This window comes from Eretmochelys imbricata, chromosome 4 (genome assembly GCF_965152235.1).
Source record: "Eretmochelys imbricata isolate rEreImb1 chromosome 4, rEreImb1.hap1, whole genome shotgun sequence".
In the NCBI taxonomy this organism is placed as follows: domain Eukaryota; kingdom Metazoa; phylum Chordata; order Testudines; family Cheloniidae; genus Eretmochelys; species Eretmochelys imbricata.
The window spans coordinates 66,362,318-66,380,733 of record NC_135575.1 but is presented as its reverse complement, the minus strand read 5'-3'; the positions used below and the strand labels follow the sequence as shown (position 1 = coordinate 66,380,733).

The window sequence follows — 18,416 nt, the reverse complement described above, 5'->3', positions numbered from 1 at the left end:
GATATTTTTGAAAACAATGGAAAATCTCTCTCTCTAAGAACAATATTTTAAATGGAGATTTATACTTTATAAATTACCCTTTTTGTTTAAAATGTTTATGTCTTTAAGAGGAGCAAAACTTTTTTATATAGTTGTAAATATACCTTCCCATTCTTCTGAAGCAAATGCAACATTGTGTAATCAACCCCTTGGATATATAGTACTGACCTTGATATTGGGGCTCATAACAGAAAAAAAGGGATTAATATAGGCCACACTGACCTATTTACTCTCATAAGTAGATGATCAGTCACGATCATCATGTGTGCCTTACTAATGTGGGTTAAGCCAACATGTGATACTCGTGCAGCTTAATTTAAATACAGTTTCAGATGACTGTGTTTAAACTTTTTCATGAGAGCCATTTCCACAAAGCACTGCTATTTAAAGTGTACATTATAGCTAGTAATTACACACTGACTGTACCATTCAACACATTCTGGTCAACAGTGTTAGCTGTAATTTGAAATCTATCCAATAAAACTGTTTTATAACAAAATGGAGTTTTGGGATAGGTCTATGCTTAACATGCTGCAGCTTCTCCTGTCGGCGTAGTTAATCCACCTCCGTGAGAAGCCCTCACATCAACAAAGCACTGTCTACACTGCGGGTTAGGTCAGTGAAACTGTGTTGCTCAGGAGTGTGGGTTTTTCAAACCCCTGAGTGATGTAGTTATACTGATGTAAATTTATAGTGTAGGCCTAGCCTCAGAACTGTAACTGAGTAGAAGAAAAGTACAGCTAACAAGGAAGACATACTCTATGTATCACTTTTGTCTTCTTAATGTCAACTGGACATATTAGAATACCGTTTAAGTGCAGCCTTGTAGATCCAGATACTGGCAGAGATCAAGCCACACCTTAATTGTACATTTCCTTGTTTTCACTGGTTTGTCTCACAACATTCAAAATTATGTATTGTCTGCTATTGTCTCAGTCACATGCACATACTCGACTTTACAAAGAGTAACAAAAATGGAGTGGTGACAATTAAAAAAAAAAGAGTGACTTTATTGTTTTAACTAAAGAGATCCAAAGGGAAGACAAGTGCATCTGAACACATGCCAGCTCCCAGTGAAATAAGCAGACATCTCTGTGCAACTTGCGTGCAAGAATCAGGCCTAAGAAATGAAAAATGATCAGCTTCAACATATACAAAAGTTGACTATGTCAGAAAAATACTAAATTAAAAAAGGATCAAGTCCATTGAGCAATGCCTATGAGCAGGGCCTATATTGTTTTATATCAGTCACCATATATATATTTTTTTTTTTAAAAGGCAGTAAGCTAGAATGTGTTATTTTAGGCTTTTCGAATGTAGCTGTAACAGGTGTGTCCTGAAAATTTCAAAAAAGTTTTCACCCACAACAAATGCAGCAAAAACTTCCAAAATAAGAAATGCAGAAATTAGCATTGTTTTTTTTTTAAATTATTTCCATTTGGGGCCAGAGAACAAAAAGAATCAAAGGACAGACGCATATTAGTGTTTCATACCTGAGCTGCTGCCTCATCAACTTTGCGGACTGCTTTGGAATCAAACAAGACCTGTCTGCCTCTTCTCTCACAATCCTGGTAAACTATCAGGCGGATTTCATTCAAGTCAAACTCTGAACAGGACCAGCTGCGGATTGCAAATAGTCAGAAGTTATGTTGTTATCTCACCAGAGAGCTAACGGACTTGAATAAGTGAAGGAAGTATGTACCATCATTTGGGTCTTTTGCACAGTGGTGGCAGGAACCAAATTGCAAAAAGAAAAAGGAGTACTTGTGGCACCTTAGAGACTAACCAATTTATTTGAGCATAAGCTTTCGTGAGCTACAGCTCACTTCATCGGATGCATACTGTGGAAAGTACAGAAGACTTTTTATACACACAAACCATGAAAAAATGGGTGATTATCACTACAAAAGGTTTTCTCTCTCCCCACCCCCCTGCTGGTAATAGCTTATCTAAAGTGATCACTCTCCTTACAATGTGTATGATAATCAAGGTGGTCCATTTCCAGCACAAATCCAGGTTCTCTCCCCCCCCCCCCCCCCCCCCCGCACACACACAAACCCACTCTCCTGCTGGTAACCAAATTGAAATTTCAACAGCATCTGAAGAAGATTTCATGAAAGTGCTGAGTGAGCACCCGTGTTTTGACAATGAAAAAGCCATGTTATTACAACCAAGTACATTTAGGGAGGCAGTGCAGTTATAGTGGAAACAGCGCAGTCTTCCCTGCAAGGATTTTTAAAATCCCTCTTTATTGACTGCTGTGCTATTTATGTATTGTCAAAGCTGAATTATCCTCATACACTGAAGGAAGACTCTAAAAGAGGGAAGTCCTTTCAAGGCAGTAATATTTCCTGTGGTATTAAAAAAACCTAAGAGCTAAAAACTATGCCACCAGCACTAAAAGGAAATTAACAGAGTAAAAACATGAATAAGGATGTGGCAACCAGGGTCCTGAAAACCCAGATAGCTACCACAGGCATCGGAGCTTTAAACTCCTTTTGAAGAGGGGAGGAGACACCCTGGAAGGCCACAAGTCAAGTACTTAACAACTGCATGAAGGGAAAAAATGTGAACAAAAACAACTATGGTTTTGTAATTAAAAAAGATCAACAGTAGTGCAACGGTCACATCGGAAGGTAAAAGTAGACATTTTAAGGTAGACCCTTTCCAAGGTACCAGAACCCACACTTTTAAAAACAGCACTGAACGTGCATACTTTTACAAATCATGGTTGGGTTCAGCAGGTTTTTCCACCGTGTGCGATCCTTACTTTTGGAGCTTTGCCATCAGAAACGTGGAGGCCCTCAACTGATTGTTGACTGAAATCTAAACGTTTATCTCAAATAAGCATGTGACACAGTCAAACTATTTTTGTCCAAAGTGCAGCAGAACTAAATATTTGTCTCTATTTAAAACATAGTACTGTAGTAAAGGACCCAAGGTTTTTGCATAGGTTTTACCCACAAAAACCAAACAAGTCCCTCTTCCTTCTGTTCCTTATATTAACATATTAAGGGCCCAGTTTTAAATTCACATGAACTAATAAAATTCCAGGGGAAGATCTTAGAAACTAAGTGAACAAGTTACACCATACAAACAAAAAGCGTTTTCACTAATGCCAGAATATAAACTAGCAATTTAAATACATTTGTTATATTCCATTAAAAGTTACCTGAACCTGTGCATCAGAAACTTCTTTTTTGTCAAAAATGTAACACTCATTTGGAGACTATACATAAATATACCACAATCAGACACAGCAGTAACTGTGTAGTAGGGTGAAGGAATGCATATGGCTGATAACTGCACTGACACCAAGACAAGAACCCTTTGTGCTAGTCGTCAGGGTACCAATAATGAAACCTATGTATAACTAACAAGTCTCAGTAATGCTTAAAAACTTGCTAGGCCTTGAATCTGTAAGCTCTGACAGTCAAACCTCTAGGGTTCAAGGAGGTTGCAAACTCTGTGCCCTCAGCCGAGGTTAACCCTCTTATATTAAGAGCACACGGTTACAGGCATTCTGATTTCAGAATGACTACTATGGAGAATTACTGATATTTTATGCTTTTTTCAAAGCTCAAATCTCATAAGTGAAAGAAAGATTTAAGATTAGAAATAGGACACCTTCTTATATTGATTTACTGCTTTTCGACTTCATTCAAAAAATCCTACCACTCTACCAGAAGCACAATCCAAGTGTGAATAAAATTAAGTTGTCACAGACATGACTGATTTGCTAAATATGTGAAATCAGAGACTATACTCAATTTAATAAAATCTTTAGAAACAACAGGTCATGGATGTGGTAACGATGCTCACTCTGTAATATGGTAACACCCTGTTAGACGGAGAGATCTGAGGACTATATTGCTGTATATCTTTAAACAAAAGCTCACTGCTATAATGATCATGCTTTCCTTTTTGATACACACCTATCAAGAATTTGTACAAGTACTATAACTTCCTAACTAAAAAGAGTAAAAAAAAAAAACCAAAAACAAAAAAACCCACCACATTTCTTTGCAAATAATTCTCTCCTCAGAGCACTTTCCCCTTCTTCTTAGTTGAAAGCTTCTCTTCCTTCACTTTCCCCATGCATCACTGTAATTTCTTGTTATATTATTTATGTAGTTTTGATTAAGCTCTTCAGTGCAAGGCATGTCTGTCAAGCACTATGCACATTTATGGCATTAATAAATCATAATAGGAAAAACTATTTACAAATTAGAGAAGTTCTCAGACAGGAAACTCATATTGAGTTAAGGACGTAAACAAATATCCATTAACATTTGTTGTTTCCCCTTTTTGAAAGTCAGGAAGGCAACCAAAAGAAAGACTACTGCAGTCCAAATCTTCTACACTCAGTAACCACAACACTAACCTTAGCTATGCTCCATTGATGCAGATTACCACTCTGAGTCTAACTTTTGGCTATTGCCCAGACACCCACCATTCAAGACATAACTCAGCATAGCCGCCTGTTAACGTCAAACCCACCTGCTCACCAATCAGAGACTAGAGATTTGGCAACCACCTTCCCCACCCCCCCTTTTTTTTTTTGGTAGTTTAAACCAGAAACCACTTCTACATGCAGTCAACACAAAACCCTTTTCTAGTCATCCACTCATGTAGGGTAAATAAGGTATCCAGTTCCTAAAGACCTCATGAAGGCTGGCCTGAGATCATATTTCCCATATCCTACTTTAGGCCCCCTAACCTCCACTACTTTCACACATCCTTGCAGAATAGGCCTGGATCTCTAAACAACTGAGGAAGGCTGGAAGAATGGGTGCAGGCTATATCATGCTGTAATATTCCTCATTTTACATTCATATATTCAAGCAGGGAAGATTTAGTTTCATTCATTCAGCAAGGGCTGGGATTCTCCCACTAGTAAGGAGGGCAGATAAAGGTAATGGGGGAGAGTTAAGGTTGATGCAGGAATCATTCTTATATTAATGTTTCATGAATTAGAGCACTCATTTCTTAATCTACAGAAAAACGTGAAAGTTAAAAAAAGAGTCTAAAAGTGATATGAGTGAAAAGATGTTTACAATCTTAATTTTGTATTAAAAACACGTTTCAAGTAATAGCATTGTTCTCCTCTGAAAATCCCTCCCTGCAATTTCAACTGTAAGCAGTTTTCTTTACTTCTTTTCCCAAACTGTTGTATAATCAAATGCAACAGGGCTTAAACAATCATTGGTGCATCTGATGGGGAGGAAGGTGGAGCGGGGGAAGACATTCCTTCCTAATCTCTCAGGCAGTCAGCCTACACCTTAGAGTATGGAGGTTTAATTATCTTTCTTAGGTTACATAATAGTTTTCACCTTACATACTGTAAAAAAGTGTTAGTCTCTAAGGTGCCACAAGAACTCGTTTTTACATAAATTGTATAGCTCATGTAAGAAGCTGGAACAACAGATGTGCACTGAAATCTTCTGTCCACAGAGCAGCATAGGTAGCAAAAATGCAAGCTTCTCCATACCAGGCAACGTGCTGAGGTGATGTGCCTCAGCTCTGACTTGGATGGACCATATCTAGGGGACAAGAGTACAGCTGTTTTTAATAGACATTTTAGTTTATCATGTTGCATAACAGAATGTCGAGGCCACATTGATTTCCTACACAGAGTGTCTCTGGAATAGGAATTTTCCTGACTAGGCTCTACTGAAAGGGGGAAAAAAAAAGTATATCCCACAAATAAACAAACCACTAGAAAACAAGAAGTTCATACAATTTCTTTGCTGCTTTAACTTGTCCTCTGTTAAAGGGCCCAATCTTGCAAAGAGCTGAACATCCTCAACTCCTACTGATTTTAACAGGAAAGGAGGAAGACACCACCATGGAAGACCAGGCTTAATTGCCCTCTCCCATGAACAGCCCAGAGTCACACAAATAGCTGTTTTGTTTCTAAAGTACTTTAACTTGCTCTTCATGTTTTATCTTGATTCTTTGGACTATTTATTATGTGTTTTCCTAAGTGTACTTTGTTCCAATCCACTGGTATTGCTTAGGCAGGACTTCCAGGTTTGAAAAGGATGCTTCTTTAGCCCTAACCAACTCAAAGAGTTTGATGTTCCTTTCTAATGTTTTTGTTGGTTGGGGTTTTTTTGGGGGGTGGGGGGGGGGGCTGTCTGCAGTTAAAATAAACCATCTGCTCCTCTAACACAACATTCTTAGATTGCAAGAGGCTCTGATACCAAGGCAATAGGTATTATATGCATGTCTAAGACCACAAAATGATGCTGAAGGCTGTTTTGCTACTAACGATTTTCCTCACTTTTAATGTGTTTTTTACACACACACACGCGCACACACACAAAAACACACTGCTTTCAAGAGGTAGGAGTACTAGACAAGCACTAAGTTTTTTGTTTTTAAGTCTGCCCTTTCAAAGATAGTCATAGTGTTATTATTAGGGGAGTTAACCTGTATGCAATCAAACCTATTTGGCTCTGCTCACTGTTACCCAGTGGAATTCCTACACACCTCACATATGCTAAAAACTACAACCACTCCACCTCCTGCAGTCCAGCCTTCATCCCTATTTTCCCACCAACTGCCTATCGAGATTCATTATAGGCTCCAGTTCAAAAGTGAACCAAGGAGGAAATCAAAACAGCCCATGGATTTGCCTCAATTTACCTCATGCATTTGGTCTTTTTTTCCAATTCCATCCCTGTTCATTTATAGCTTGCCTCCTCAATTCCTTTCCACATTCTTTCAGAAATCACAGTGCTAATTTACTGAAAGGGGACCCAAACTCCTTTAAACAAACAAAAATGGAATCTATACATGTTTGATTTTAAATTAAATGTAAAGCTCCTGAAAAGCACCAAGTTGGCTGCTTTATTTACCCAAAAAACAGGGATAGCATGGCCAGGAGCAGTGTAGACTTCCCCATACTGACCCACCTATTTTAAAAGACCAAAGACCCACATTCAGGTAGCAAGGCAACAGTTTTTGGCCAAGAATGAACGGAGTTGAATTTCAGCTCTATATTCTGTTATCAGCCTGCTGAGGTACTGTGTCCAGTTTCCCTATCCCAGCTATGCTGCACACCAAAAGAAATTAGAATCAATTTGAACTGATAATTTTTAACTCCAGACATTAGCCCGTTAAGAAAATGTTACTTAAGCTTCTGTCAAGCAGATCTCAAATCTTGCATGAGAAAGGACTGCACTGCTTACACAGAATATGCTGAACTGAAAGAGGGAACTTCAGAGAATGCCTCTCAAGTCTATTCCACATTGTAATGTTCTGAATTACACCAGGGAAAGGAAGGGGGGGGGGGAGAATATGTCTTGAACTATCCAGTTTCACACTACAGAAGTGATCCATCCATGATCATAATAAGATCAGATGTCATTCGAAAACACATGGACACACATCCAGTAGTGTCAAATCCTTGTGGAATCCATCACAAGGCACAAGATTCTCACATGACTAGCAATTTTTCCCCCTTCACAAAAACACACAGCTGTTTTTCCATCCTGTATTGTCTACGCTGTTTCATATAATACACAGCTCCAAAACCATGGTGTCTGATGTCAATCATATCCTACACTTAAAGTGCCTTGGAGTCACACACACACAGCTTTGTGTTTAATTGCATTTGATATACACTGGTAATGTTTATATTTAAAGTAACTATCAATTGACCAATTTCACCCTTGTTACGAAAGGCAATTTTATGCTCATCTTCACATAAGAGAATTTCCCCCACAACTATAATGACATTTGGCATTGCAGGAATGGTGTACGGTTAGTCCATGTAAACTATAGCGAACTTCTGCTTTGGCGAGTTATCCTCTAATGTTTAAAGCAAGTCTATTTTGTTTAAGGGTTTGGTGGAAGAGAAAAACCTGCCCACTTCTGCATCACTAATTTCTAAATTGTAGTGGAAAAAATATTCAAAATAGAGAATTTATACTTTTTTCTGAAGTCCTAACAGCATGCTTAAGGGTAATTTCTAATTTTCTATTTGCAACAAACTAAAAAAGTTCTATTAGTCCATTTCAAACCCATTTACAACACAGAATACTTAGGAAACGGTGATGCTTAAATCAATTTTAAAATACGTTTTCAGTTCCTCTTTAACAGCAACACGTAATACAATCAGGGATTGCTTCAGTAGCTAAATCTGTGTGTGCTCAATTGGAAAATGCAAAGTAGCTATTTTTTGTTGTTGTTTTGTTCAGTTTTCATTGTTCTCTTTATTAACACCAGGTCCAGCTGTTTGCAATTACCTAGCTGCTGAACGGCGCAGACATTATACAAGATCCACCAAGTATTATGACTATTTTTTGATACCTGACTAATATGATATTGAGTTAACTTAATTAACTAATATGATATTGAGTTAACTTAATTAACTAATATGATATTGAGTTAAGACAGTTGGAACCAAACAAAATAGAGGAGCTGTGATACGCAAAGAGTACACTAGGGTAAACTTCAGGCAAATTAAAAAAACTGACAGTGGTAAGCAGGAGCCGTTCACCCCAGTGTATGGAAAGATGCCAGAACTAATAACTAAGAATTTTAGCAAAAAAAATTCTATGTTCACATGGTTCTCATAGCTTTTCTATAGTTAATATGAGGCTGGCACTCTTCAATATCTGTTTGTGGTAACAAGTCATCCACTCAGGAAAATGAAGGACATGCTTAGAATCTTTTTTTTTTTCCTTTTTAAAAACTAAAAGCTGGTTTGTTCAGAGTGTTTCACCAGGTTCCTTGTTAGCATCAGGTAAAAATGCTAATGCTAAAAATCCTTCACTCTCCCCAAAATAGTGGCAAAGCTGCTTCTTTAAACTTATTCAGATGTCTTCTGCTATACGTAAGAGAGGATAACTTGGATATAAGGTGACCTCTTTTGCTTAGGGGAAAATTTAAATTATATTTGCTTTTCACAAGCCTCGATTTGATTTCTTCATGTAGCACTTAGTTGCTATATTATTTTCCATGTATGTATTGCTATACACTGAAGGACAGGATTTTTTTTTAAATGAACTAGAAGAGCATTCCCAGTTGCTTTAGAAAATGTAAAGATAGCTGAAGTGATTCTGAAGATATTAAACAGTTTGAGATACAATAAATATGCAGAATTTAATTGGTAATATTGATCACGTTAAAAATTGAAAAATTCACCCCTTACTGCACTCCAAATGATCATCAGAAAGCTGCAAATACTCAGAAGCCTTAACCAGCATATTGTTCTCAGATCATCCATTTTTGCAGGGGTCAACAGAACTCTGATCTCAACAAACAAAGCTTGCAGCTTACCTTCATAATAGCCAGATGTATATTCTGAGATCTATGCATATACTCCAGCTGAACAGCAATTCATTTGTTTAAATTTGAGAAGTATTTCAGTTTGCTTTAAAAGCATTACTTTGAGAAGGTACAAACTGACGTTTCAGTGCAGCAAATACTGAACAAGCTGTTGGGCTAGTGATGTCTTCTTAACCTATTTCAACTATACTCAATAAGGTAGTTTTTACTTTTAAACCCACGATGGAGGGGAGAGAGTAACAGAGTTTTGTTACACGGTAGTTGTAAGAAAACAATACAACTTGGAACTGCTTCATAGCTTTCACTCAAGAGCTTTATTAATTGAATAAAAACATCACTAAGAAGTTATAACAAGACAGTAACCAAACTCAGTATTAGTTTATTGCCTGATCTTGGGATTTGTTCCTGGAGATGTTCAGCAACTGAAGCAACCGTCCCCTCATTTCATCTCTTTCTCCCCCCATCCCCTGCAAAATGTTACTGATTGACCCACTGACATGGGGCAGGCAAAGAAGATCAGAAACAGTTTTAGAAGGGGAAGGAAAGTTTGTGCCACTAGCTGAAATTACATGGTATTATCGAAACTTAATTTCTCTTTCGACTATTGGCATTTAGGACCCAGGTAGCATGTATATACAACTTGTGTTAGAGTGACAAATTTGGTCTGAGTAACCAATGAAGAAGAACTTTGGAGTATTATGGCCTCATTTGGAAAACAGCTTTTCAATTCGTTGACTTTATGGCATTTTAGGCACATGGTTATATTTCCAGTAGAATGCAAGCTAGAACACCCAATTACCTCTGAAAATTACATTTTCAAAAAAGATAACTGGCCTACCTGTTTTGCAGCAATGTATTGACACTGCTTTTACGATCGGTGCTCTGTTCTGGCACAAAAGATTTATCCTTTTTATCTAATCCTGTGTTTGAGATATTATTTCCCAGTGGGCAAGAGGCATTATTACTGTTTCTTGCTCGGTCTGTTTGCCCTCCTGTGTTGTGTGAAGTTTTTGGTGTACCTCCACACATCTTCTTAGTTCAGATGTACTCTCCCAAAGCTTCTTGAAAATACTGAATACTGGCTTAAGAGATATGGCTTTAAGTTAGTTGCTTCACAATGGCTCAGCATCCAGCAACCATAGACATTTCCTCTCAGAAATTCAACCAAGTCTTTTGTAGCAATCCACTGGGTTTCTTTTTTAGAACAAGAGTAGCATGTTCTGCCAACCAATAATTCAGGAAGACAATTGCATCAAACGTGATGTAGTATTTATCCCAAATTAGACCACCACACGGAACTTTCAAATTTCAAAGCCCATCCAAGATTATCTCCTGCTTCTGTTGCCAGAGTTTTTCCACCAAGCCCGGTAAGCAGTCAGCAGATACAGCAGCTAATACTGATTTTAACTACCTTTGTTTCCTGGTATGAGATTATGTAGCTGGCAATTATTTATTTGGTCACAAGACCAAACCATATGGCCTCTGATAGAAAGAGCATAGTTGCTTTTGCACTGACTTGCCCTTAGCTGCAAGGTTGTTCTAACACTGGCTACAACACCCTCTTAATGGCTCTCATGTGAGCAAGTGTCATCTGACAACTCTTAGCAACCACCTATGGCTCAGCACCATACTTCAAATGCAAATAAAAATCTGTCACCAATACCCTACAGTTATCAGGTAAGGAATGATTAACACCAGCAAACACCCCAGAATTTTTGCACAGTAATGGTTTTACTCTGTAAACAGTCTATATTCATCTAAGACCCTGATACTGCTTAAAAAAAAAAGCAGCTTTTACACAATGGAAGGGAAATCTGTTTACAGAATACAACTGATAGGTAAGACCTGAGGAATATGAGGGAGATAACGTTTCACTTTTACACTTGCTTAAAAATATGTCCCTTAAAAATAAACTAAAAGACAGATGTTTTAAATACCAAATAGGAGTTATTAAAAAATGTAGTACAACTAAAAACACTCCCTACCTTTAAAAAAAATAAAATAAAAAAGATTAACATGCACTTGGAGAAACGGGTTTAGAACTAAAACCAGACTTTTGTTTTACAACAAATGGATATTCAATCCCTTCAGCAGTGCATGTGTAACACTGACATTCGTGGTCAAACCTTGGACCTCTGGAGCTATGTGGATGAGTCTCTACTGCATGAGCTAAAAAGCCATATGATTGTTAGCTAAGGCTGTAGAGCAGACTCATTAATCTCTAAGTGGTCTCGGTGCCACTAGATGGGACACCCAGGAGGTGCGTGAGTTACACATGCCAAGAGGACACATCTTGTTTTCTACAAGCTCAACTAACCTCATCACGGTACAGTATATAATTGTCCCTTCTGCCCTTAAAAAAAAAGGATTCCACCCAAAAAACCCAAGCACCCCATACAAGATCACCATTTTCTGCTAAAATTTGCTGTAGAGTACTGTCTACACACACGCACCAAAAAAAAACAATAAAAGTTTGGCATTTATAAAGCCCTTTTCAGCCACAAAGCTCTTTATAAGGCAAGTATTATCTCCGTCTTACAAATGGGACAACCTAGGCACAAGTAGGTTAAATTACTTGCTCAAGGTCACTCAGCAAGTCCAGGGTAGAGCCAATAGTAAGTTACAGGGTCTCCCAATTCCCAGCTCCATGCTCAGTCCACTAGATCATAATTGCTCCTGTTCATGCTTGAGAGGAACAAACTACAGGTTAACCATGCCCTCCTCAAATCTTCCTAAAATCTTGGGAACCATGCTCCTATTCCTGTCCTTTTCAAGCCTGTAGAATGATTCTGGACCACCATTAACATGTTTAATCCAATCTAAGCCATGCACTAATCGTGCTGAGTGCTACTTGTTTGAAATCTAATTTCACAGCATGGTAGTATTTATTACAGACGAGACCTGACACCACTGAAGAGAAAGAAAATGGCTCTCAGAACAGCATGAACAGACGTCCCATTTTTAAAGGGACAGTCCCGTATTTAAGCCCTCCTGGAAGTATCCCGATTTTTTCTTTAAAACAGGCAAATTGTCCTGTATTATCTGTCTCCCTCACATCAGTACTGGTGGGTACTGCTGTTGGCCGGATCCCTGCTCGCTAGCTGCTCACTCACCAGCAGTGTGGAGGGGGTGGGGGGCTGCAGTGGCCGATGATGGGGGTGGGTGTGCAAGGCTGGTGGCAGGGCAGAGCTGCAGTGTGCGGGGCCGGACACTCCCCCCGCTGGTCCCTCAGTGCAGTCCCGGCTGCGTGCCGGCTCTTGGCCAGCAGGGCCCCATCCCCCCCATCCCATTTCTGGCCGGCACCGGCTGCATGGTGTGAACTGCGGTGACTGGTGAGTGCAGGCAGGCGTCAGGCAGCGGCCGGCTACGTGTTGCTCTGCTGCCCACCCATCGGCCCTCTCGCTGTCCTCTCTCTGCTTTGCCCCTGCCCCAACCCCGCTGCCCCTCCATGTACCCCTACGCTCCCAGCACTGTGCGGAGAACCAGCCCCTAGTCGGAGCGCTTGGCTCACCAATAGCATGGCCAGCAGGCTCCTTCCCTCCCCCGGTCTACACTGGCAGTGTTAATGCACTGCCGCGGCAGCACTTTAACATGGCTTTTGTAATCGCGGCCCAGCGCTGGTGCACTGTCTCCGCTGGTGCTTTACAGCGCTGAAACTTGCTGCACTCCGGGGGTTGGTTTTTTTCACACCCCTGAGCGAGAAAGTTGCAGCGCTGTAAAGTGCCAGTGTAGACAAGCCCTAAGACCCGCTGGCCCAGGACGCTGGCTAGTAGGAGCTGAGCCCTGCACGTGCCAGAGACCCGGGCAGCCACTCTGCCGCTCAGCTAAGCTCCCGAGTGGAGCCCTGAAGCGATTTTAAGCCTGTTCGTGACCCAACCCTGCAGGCTCCACAGCAGCCCCCAGGGCAGGGATTTAGCACCCTCTTCACCTGCCCCACTCCCCATGCCCCCTGGGTCCTTCCCCCATGGAGCATGGGGCTGCTGCATCCCCTAGGCACCCTCTCCTGCTGAGCCACCTCTCTGGCCCCATTCGCTGAAGCCCCTGCAGTCAGGTTTCCTGGGCCCTGGTGCACAATGCATCCTTAGGGCTTAATCCCTTCCTGCCTGTGTTGTAGCTGGGGGACAGGAGGCTGCTGGGTTATGTCAGTGGCCAGCAGCAATCTGGAGAGGTTAGCTGCCTTTTGACACTGTGTGGGCAGGAAGGGACAAGCTGCTTCCAGCCACAGGGCAGCAGGGAGGGAGGAAAAGTTGAGCTCTGCAAAGACACAGGCCAGGTCATCCCTTCCCCCGCCCCACCCTGCGGCTGAAAGCAGCTACCTGTCCCTTCCCTCCCGCACAGGAAAGGCTGCTGCTCAACACATTCTGGTGTGAACCCTGGCAGAAATCTGGGGAGGAGAGGCATGTGACCCTGTGTGACCCCCCACGTGTTGCCTCAGGAAGACACAGGTACCAGGAGATGAGGGTCCATCTCAGGGGCCCAGCCAAGCCTGGACCATTGGGTTGGTTGGTCGGTCGCCCTCCCCCACCCCCCTGTGAGTGAGTGAGTGAGTGAGTGAGTGAGTGAGTGAGTGAGGTGTGTGTGTGTGTGTGTGTGTGTGTGTGTGACCTCTCCCCATGTGAGCCCTAAAGATAAGAAGGTAAATAAAAAGAATCCAACTACACAGTTTTTCTTTTTTGCAGGGACTCAGTCAACTTGATGTTAATTTGAACATTTCTACTGCATAGTTCTGATTGATTACCGTTGAACTCACCTGAACACAAGTAATTTTACCAGGTGTCCCGTATTCAGCACAGGGAAATATGGTCACCCTAAGAGTAAGAAGTGAAGTTCTTCATGGTATTTGAGACCTTAGTTATGCTATCAGTTACCATCATGGATCCCCAGGAACTGTGCTATACTATAGCTTTTGAACAGTCTCTTGGAGGAACCCCAAGGGCTCTGCCTCCCTCTTCCTTCAGCATAGGCCACACAGCCTCACTGCCTCCTAAACTGAGCTACTAGACTTCTGCATCATACTATGAGCTCTACTCTGCAAGTCCAACAGAGAGACTCCTAGTAGATACCTGTTTCAGAGTAACAGCCGTGTTAGTCTGTATTCGCAAAAAGAAAAGGAGTACTTGTGGCACCTTAGAGACTAACCAATTTATTTGAGCATAAGCTTTCGTGAGCTACAGCTCACTTCATCGGATGCATACTGTGGAAACTGCAGAAGACATTATATACACAGAGACCATGAAACAATACCTCCTCCCACCCCACTCTCCTACTGGTAATAGCTTATCTAAAGTGACCACTCTCCTTACAATGTGTATGATAATCAAGGTGGGCCATTTCCAGCACAAATCAGGTTTTCTCAAACCCCCCCTCCCCCCTCAAACTCACTCTCCTGCTGGTAATAGCTCATCCAAACTGACCACTCTCCTTACAATGCGTATGATAATCAAGGTGGGCCATTTCCAGCATAAATCCAAGTTTAACCAGAACGTCGGGGGGAGGTAGGAAAAAACAAGGGGAAATAGGCTACCTTGCATAATGACTTAGCCACTCCCAATCTCTATTTAAGCCTAAATTAATAGTATCCAATTTGCAAATGAATTCCAATTCAGAAGTTTCTCGCTGGTGTCTGGATTTGAAGTTTTTTTTGTTGTAAGATAGCGACCTTCATGTCTGTGATTGCGTGACCAGAGAGATTGAAGTGTTCTCCGACGGGTTTATGAATGGTATAATTCTTGACATCTGATTTGTGTCCATTTATTCTTTTATGTAGAGACTGTCCAGTTTGACCAATGTACGTGGCAGAGGGGCATTGCTGGCACATGATGGCATATATCACATTGGTGGATGTGCATGTGAATGAGCCTCTGATAGTGTGGCTGATGTTATTAGGCCCTGTGATGGTGTCCCCTGAATAGATATGTGGGCACAGTTGGCAACGGGCTTTGTTGCAAGGATAGGTTCCTGGGTTAGTGGTTCTGTTGTGTGGTATGTGGTTGTTGGTGAGTATCTGCTTCAGGTTGGGGGGCTGTCTGTAGGCAAGGACTGGCCTGTCTCCCAAGATTTGAGAGAGTGTTGGGTCATCCTTCAGGATAGGTTGTAGATCCTTAATAATGCGTTGGAGGGGTTTTAGTTGGGGGCTGAAGGTGACGGCTAGTGGCGTTCTGTTATTTTCTTTGTTAGGACTGTCCTGTAGTAGGTGACTTCTGGGAACTCTTTTGGCTCTATCAATCTGTTTCTTCACTTCCGCAGGTGGGTATTGTAGTTGTAAGAATGCTTGATAGAGATCTTGTAGGTGTTTGTCTCTGTCTGAGGGGTTGGAGCAAATGCAGTTGTATCTTAGAGCTTGGCTGTAGACGATGGATCGTGTGATGTGGTCAGGGTGAAAGCTGGAGGCATGTAGGTAGGAATAGCGGTCACTAGGTTTCCGGTATAGGGTGGTGTTTATGTGACCATTGTTTATTAGCACTGTAGTGTCCAGGAAGTGGATCCCTTGTGTGGACTGGACCAGGCTGAGGTTGATGGTGGGATGGAAATTGTTGAAATCATGGTGGAATTCCTCAAGGGCTTCTTTTCCATGGGTCAAAGAATCATAGAATATCAGGGTTGGAAGGGACCTGAGGAGGTCATCTAGTCCAACCCCCTGCTCAAAGCAGGACCAATCCCCAATTAAATCATCCCAGCCCGGGCTTTGTCAAGCCTGACCTTAAAAACTTCTAAGGAAGGAGATTCTACCACCTCCCTAGGTAACGCATTCCAGTGTTTCACCACCCTCCTAGTGAAAAAGTTTTTCCTAATATCCAACCTAAACCTCCCCCACTGCAACTTGAGACCATTACTCCTTGTCCTGTCCTCTTCTACCACTGAGAATAGTCTAGAACCATCCTCTCTGGAACCACCTCTCAGGTAGTTGAAAGCAGCTATCAAATCCACCCTCATTCTTCTCTTCTGCAGACTAAACAATCCCAGTTCCCTCAGCCTCTCCTCATAAGTCAGATGCTGGTCCAGATGATGAAGATGTCATCAATATAGCGCAAGTAGAGTAGGGGCATTAGGGGACGAGAGCTGAGGAAGCGTTGTTCTAAATCAGCCATTAAAATGTTGGCAGACTGTGGGGCCATGCGGGTACCCATAGCAGTGCCGCTGATCTGAAGGTATACATTGTCCCCAAATGTAAAATAGTTATGGGTAAGGACAAAGTCACAAAGTTCAGCCACCAGGTTAGCCGTGACATTATCGGGGATAGTGTTCCTGACGACTTGTAGTCCATCTTTGTGTGGAATGTTGGTGTAGAGGGCTTCTACATTCATAGTGGCCAGTATGGTGTTATCAGGAAGATCACAGATGGATTGTAGTTTCCTCAGGAAGTCAGTGGTGTCTCGAAGGTAGCTGGGAGTGCCGGTAGCGTAGGGCCTGAGGAGGGAGTCTACATAGCCAGACAATCCTGCTGTCGGGGTGCCAATGCCTGAGATGATGGGGCGCCCAGGATTTCCAGGTTTATGGACCTTGGGTAGTAGATAGAATATCCCAGGTCAGGGTTCCAGGGGTGTGTCTGTGCGGATTTGATCTTGTGCTTTTTCAGGAAGTTTCTTGAGCAAATGCTGTAGTTGCTTTTGGTAACTCTCAGTGGGATCATAGGGTAATGGCTTGTAGAAAGTGGTGTTGGAGAGCTGCCGAGCAGCCTCTTGTTCATATTCATAGTAGATACCTGTGCACTCTTCAGGGGCTAATGCACTCCAGGCAGTATTTGCAGTGACACTCAAGCAGCAATTTCAAAACAGTGGGGTTTATTAGTTGACTGGAGCACAGCACTGGAAGTCTTTAACTTTTATTTCTCTTGCTAACTTAAAGCACGGTTCATTCTGGTCAGCCCAAAGCAATTCACCAGCCAAGCTGTAGTGAACTCCATTTTCAGGCTGTCTCTCTCTCTGACCTCCTTAGTCAGTTCCCAGTGAAAGAACCAAGCTTCTTCCAAAGCCCTCTTATTCCCCCAGCTCACCCCTCTGTTCTCAAGCTGGGGGTCTCTGCTCAGCTTCCCTGCTGAGCGCAGCTCTGTGAGTCATTAGAACTTATATTGTCTCTCAGACTCCTTGTTGATCTGGGTCAGTTTCAGCCAGTTCCTGAATGACTCTATTCATTTCACCCAGACAGGGACATGAGGCACACACCTGTGTCTCTTAGAATCACAACTTAATCCTGAAAGACAACTTAAATCCCACCCCTCAATTGGGTAGCAATGCAAAGCATGGGGGAAACTGAGGCACACATAGGCCTCAAAAAAATTACCACTTACACCAAGGCAAAACAGAACCATTAGAAAAACAGTTTTCTAGACATATCCCCTCCCCCTCAACACTTTTTGATTATGATCAACAAAAGCATAAGATTAAAACTTTGACATGTAAAACTGCATTTCAACTCAACTTTAAAAAGACAACTTAATTTGTAGGGCTTATGTTTGTGCAGTGCTACAATACAGTGAACCACCTGAAAGTGCAAAATCTAACAAATTCTGTTATGTTTATTCCATATATAAGTAATGCCAATGCACAAAGTATTAAGTTTCACTCCACTTAACACATACACACAGAAATATATTTACTACACTGGGGACGGGAGACTAATCTGACAAGCAGTATTTTAGTGAATACTGCATGAAAATATACACACACATATATAGATATATAGGAGAGTAACATAATTTGAGGAGGATGGGCTAAGACTAGTGGAAGAACAGAAGATGCTGCCAGTTGCTCTATAAGCTTTCCTTCCCCTCCCCAAAGAAGAATGCTCAAGTAAGCTATTGTAATCAAGATACAGTATCAGTGTCTGGTGCTAGAATCACAGAAATGAAAGACTGGAAGGAACCTTGAGAGGTCATCTAGTCCAGCCCCACCCACTGAGGCAAGATCAAATAGAGTCAGACCACCCTGGACAGGTGTTTGTCTAACTTGTTCTTAAAAAACCTCCAATGACCAGGATTCCACAATCTCTCTTGGAAGTCTATTCTAATACTTAACTATCCTTGTAGTTAGAAAGTTTGTCCTAATATTTAACCTAAATCTCCCTTGCCAACTGAGGAT

General features: G+C 41.6%; 1 protein-coding gene across 1 annotated transcript in view; it reads right to left on the bottom strand.

Moving 5' to 3' along the window:
* Positions 1-10,368, bottom strand: part of FNIP2 (folliculin interacting protein 2) — a 58,722-nt gene extending 48,354 nt beyond the window's left edge. The window contains exons 1-2 of the mRNA XM_077814488.1: positions 10,178-10,368; positions 1,533-1,659 (exon numbers count right to left, since the gene is read on the bottom strand). Coding sequence (XP_077670614.1) covers positions 1,533-1,659; positions 10,178-10,368 — 318 coding nt within the window. The remainder of the gene's footprint in view (positions 1-1,532; positions 1,660-10,177) is intronic.
* Positions 10,369-18,416: the final 8,048 nt, after the last annotated feature.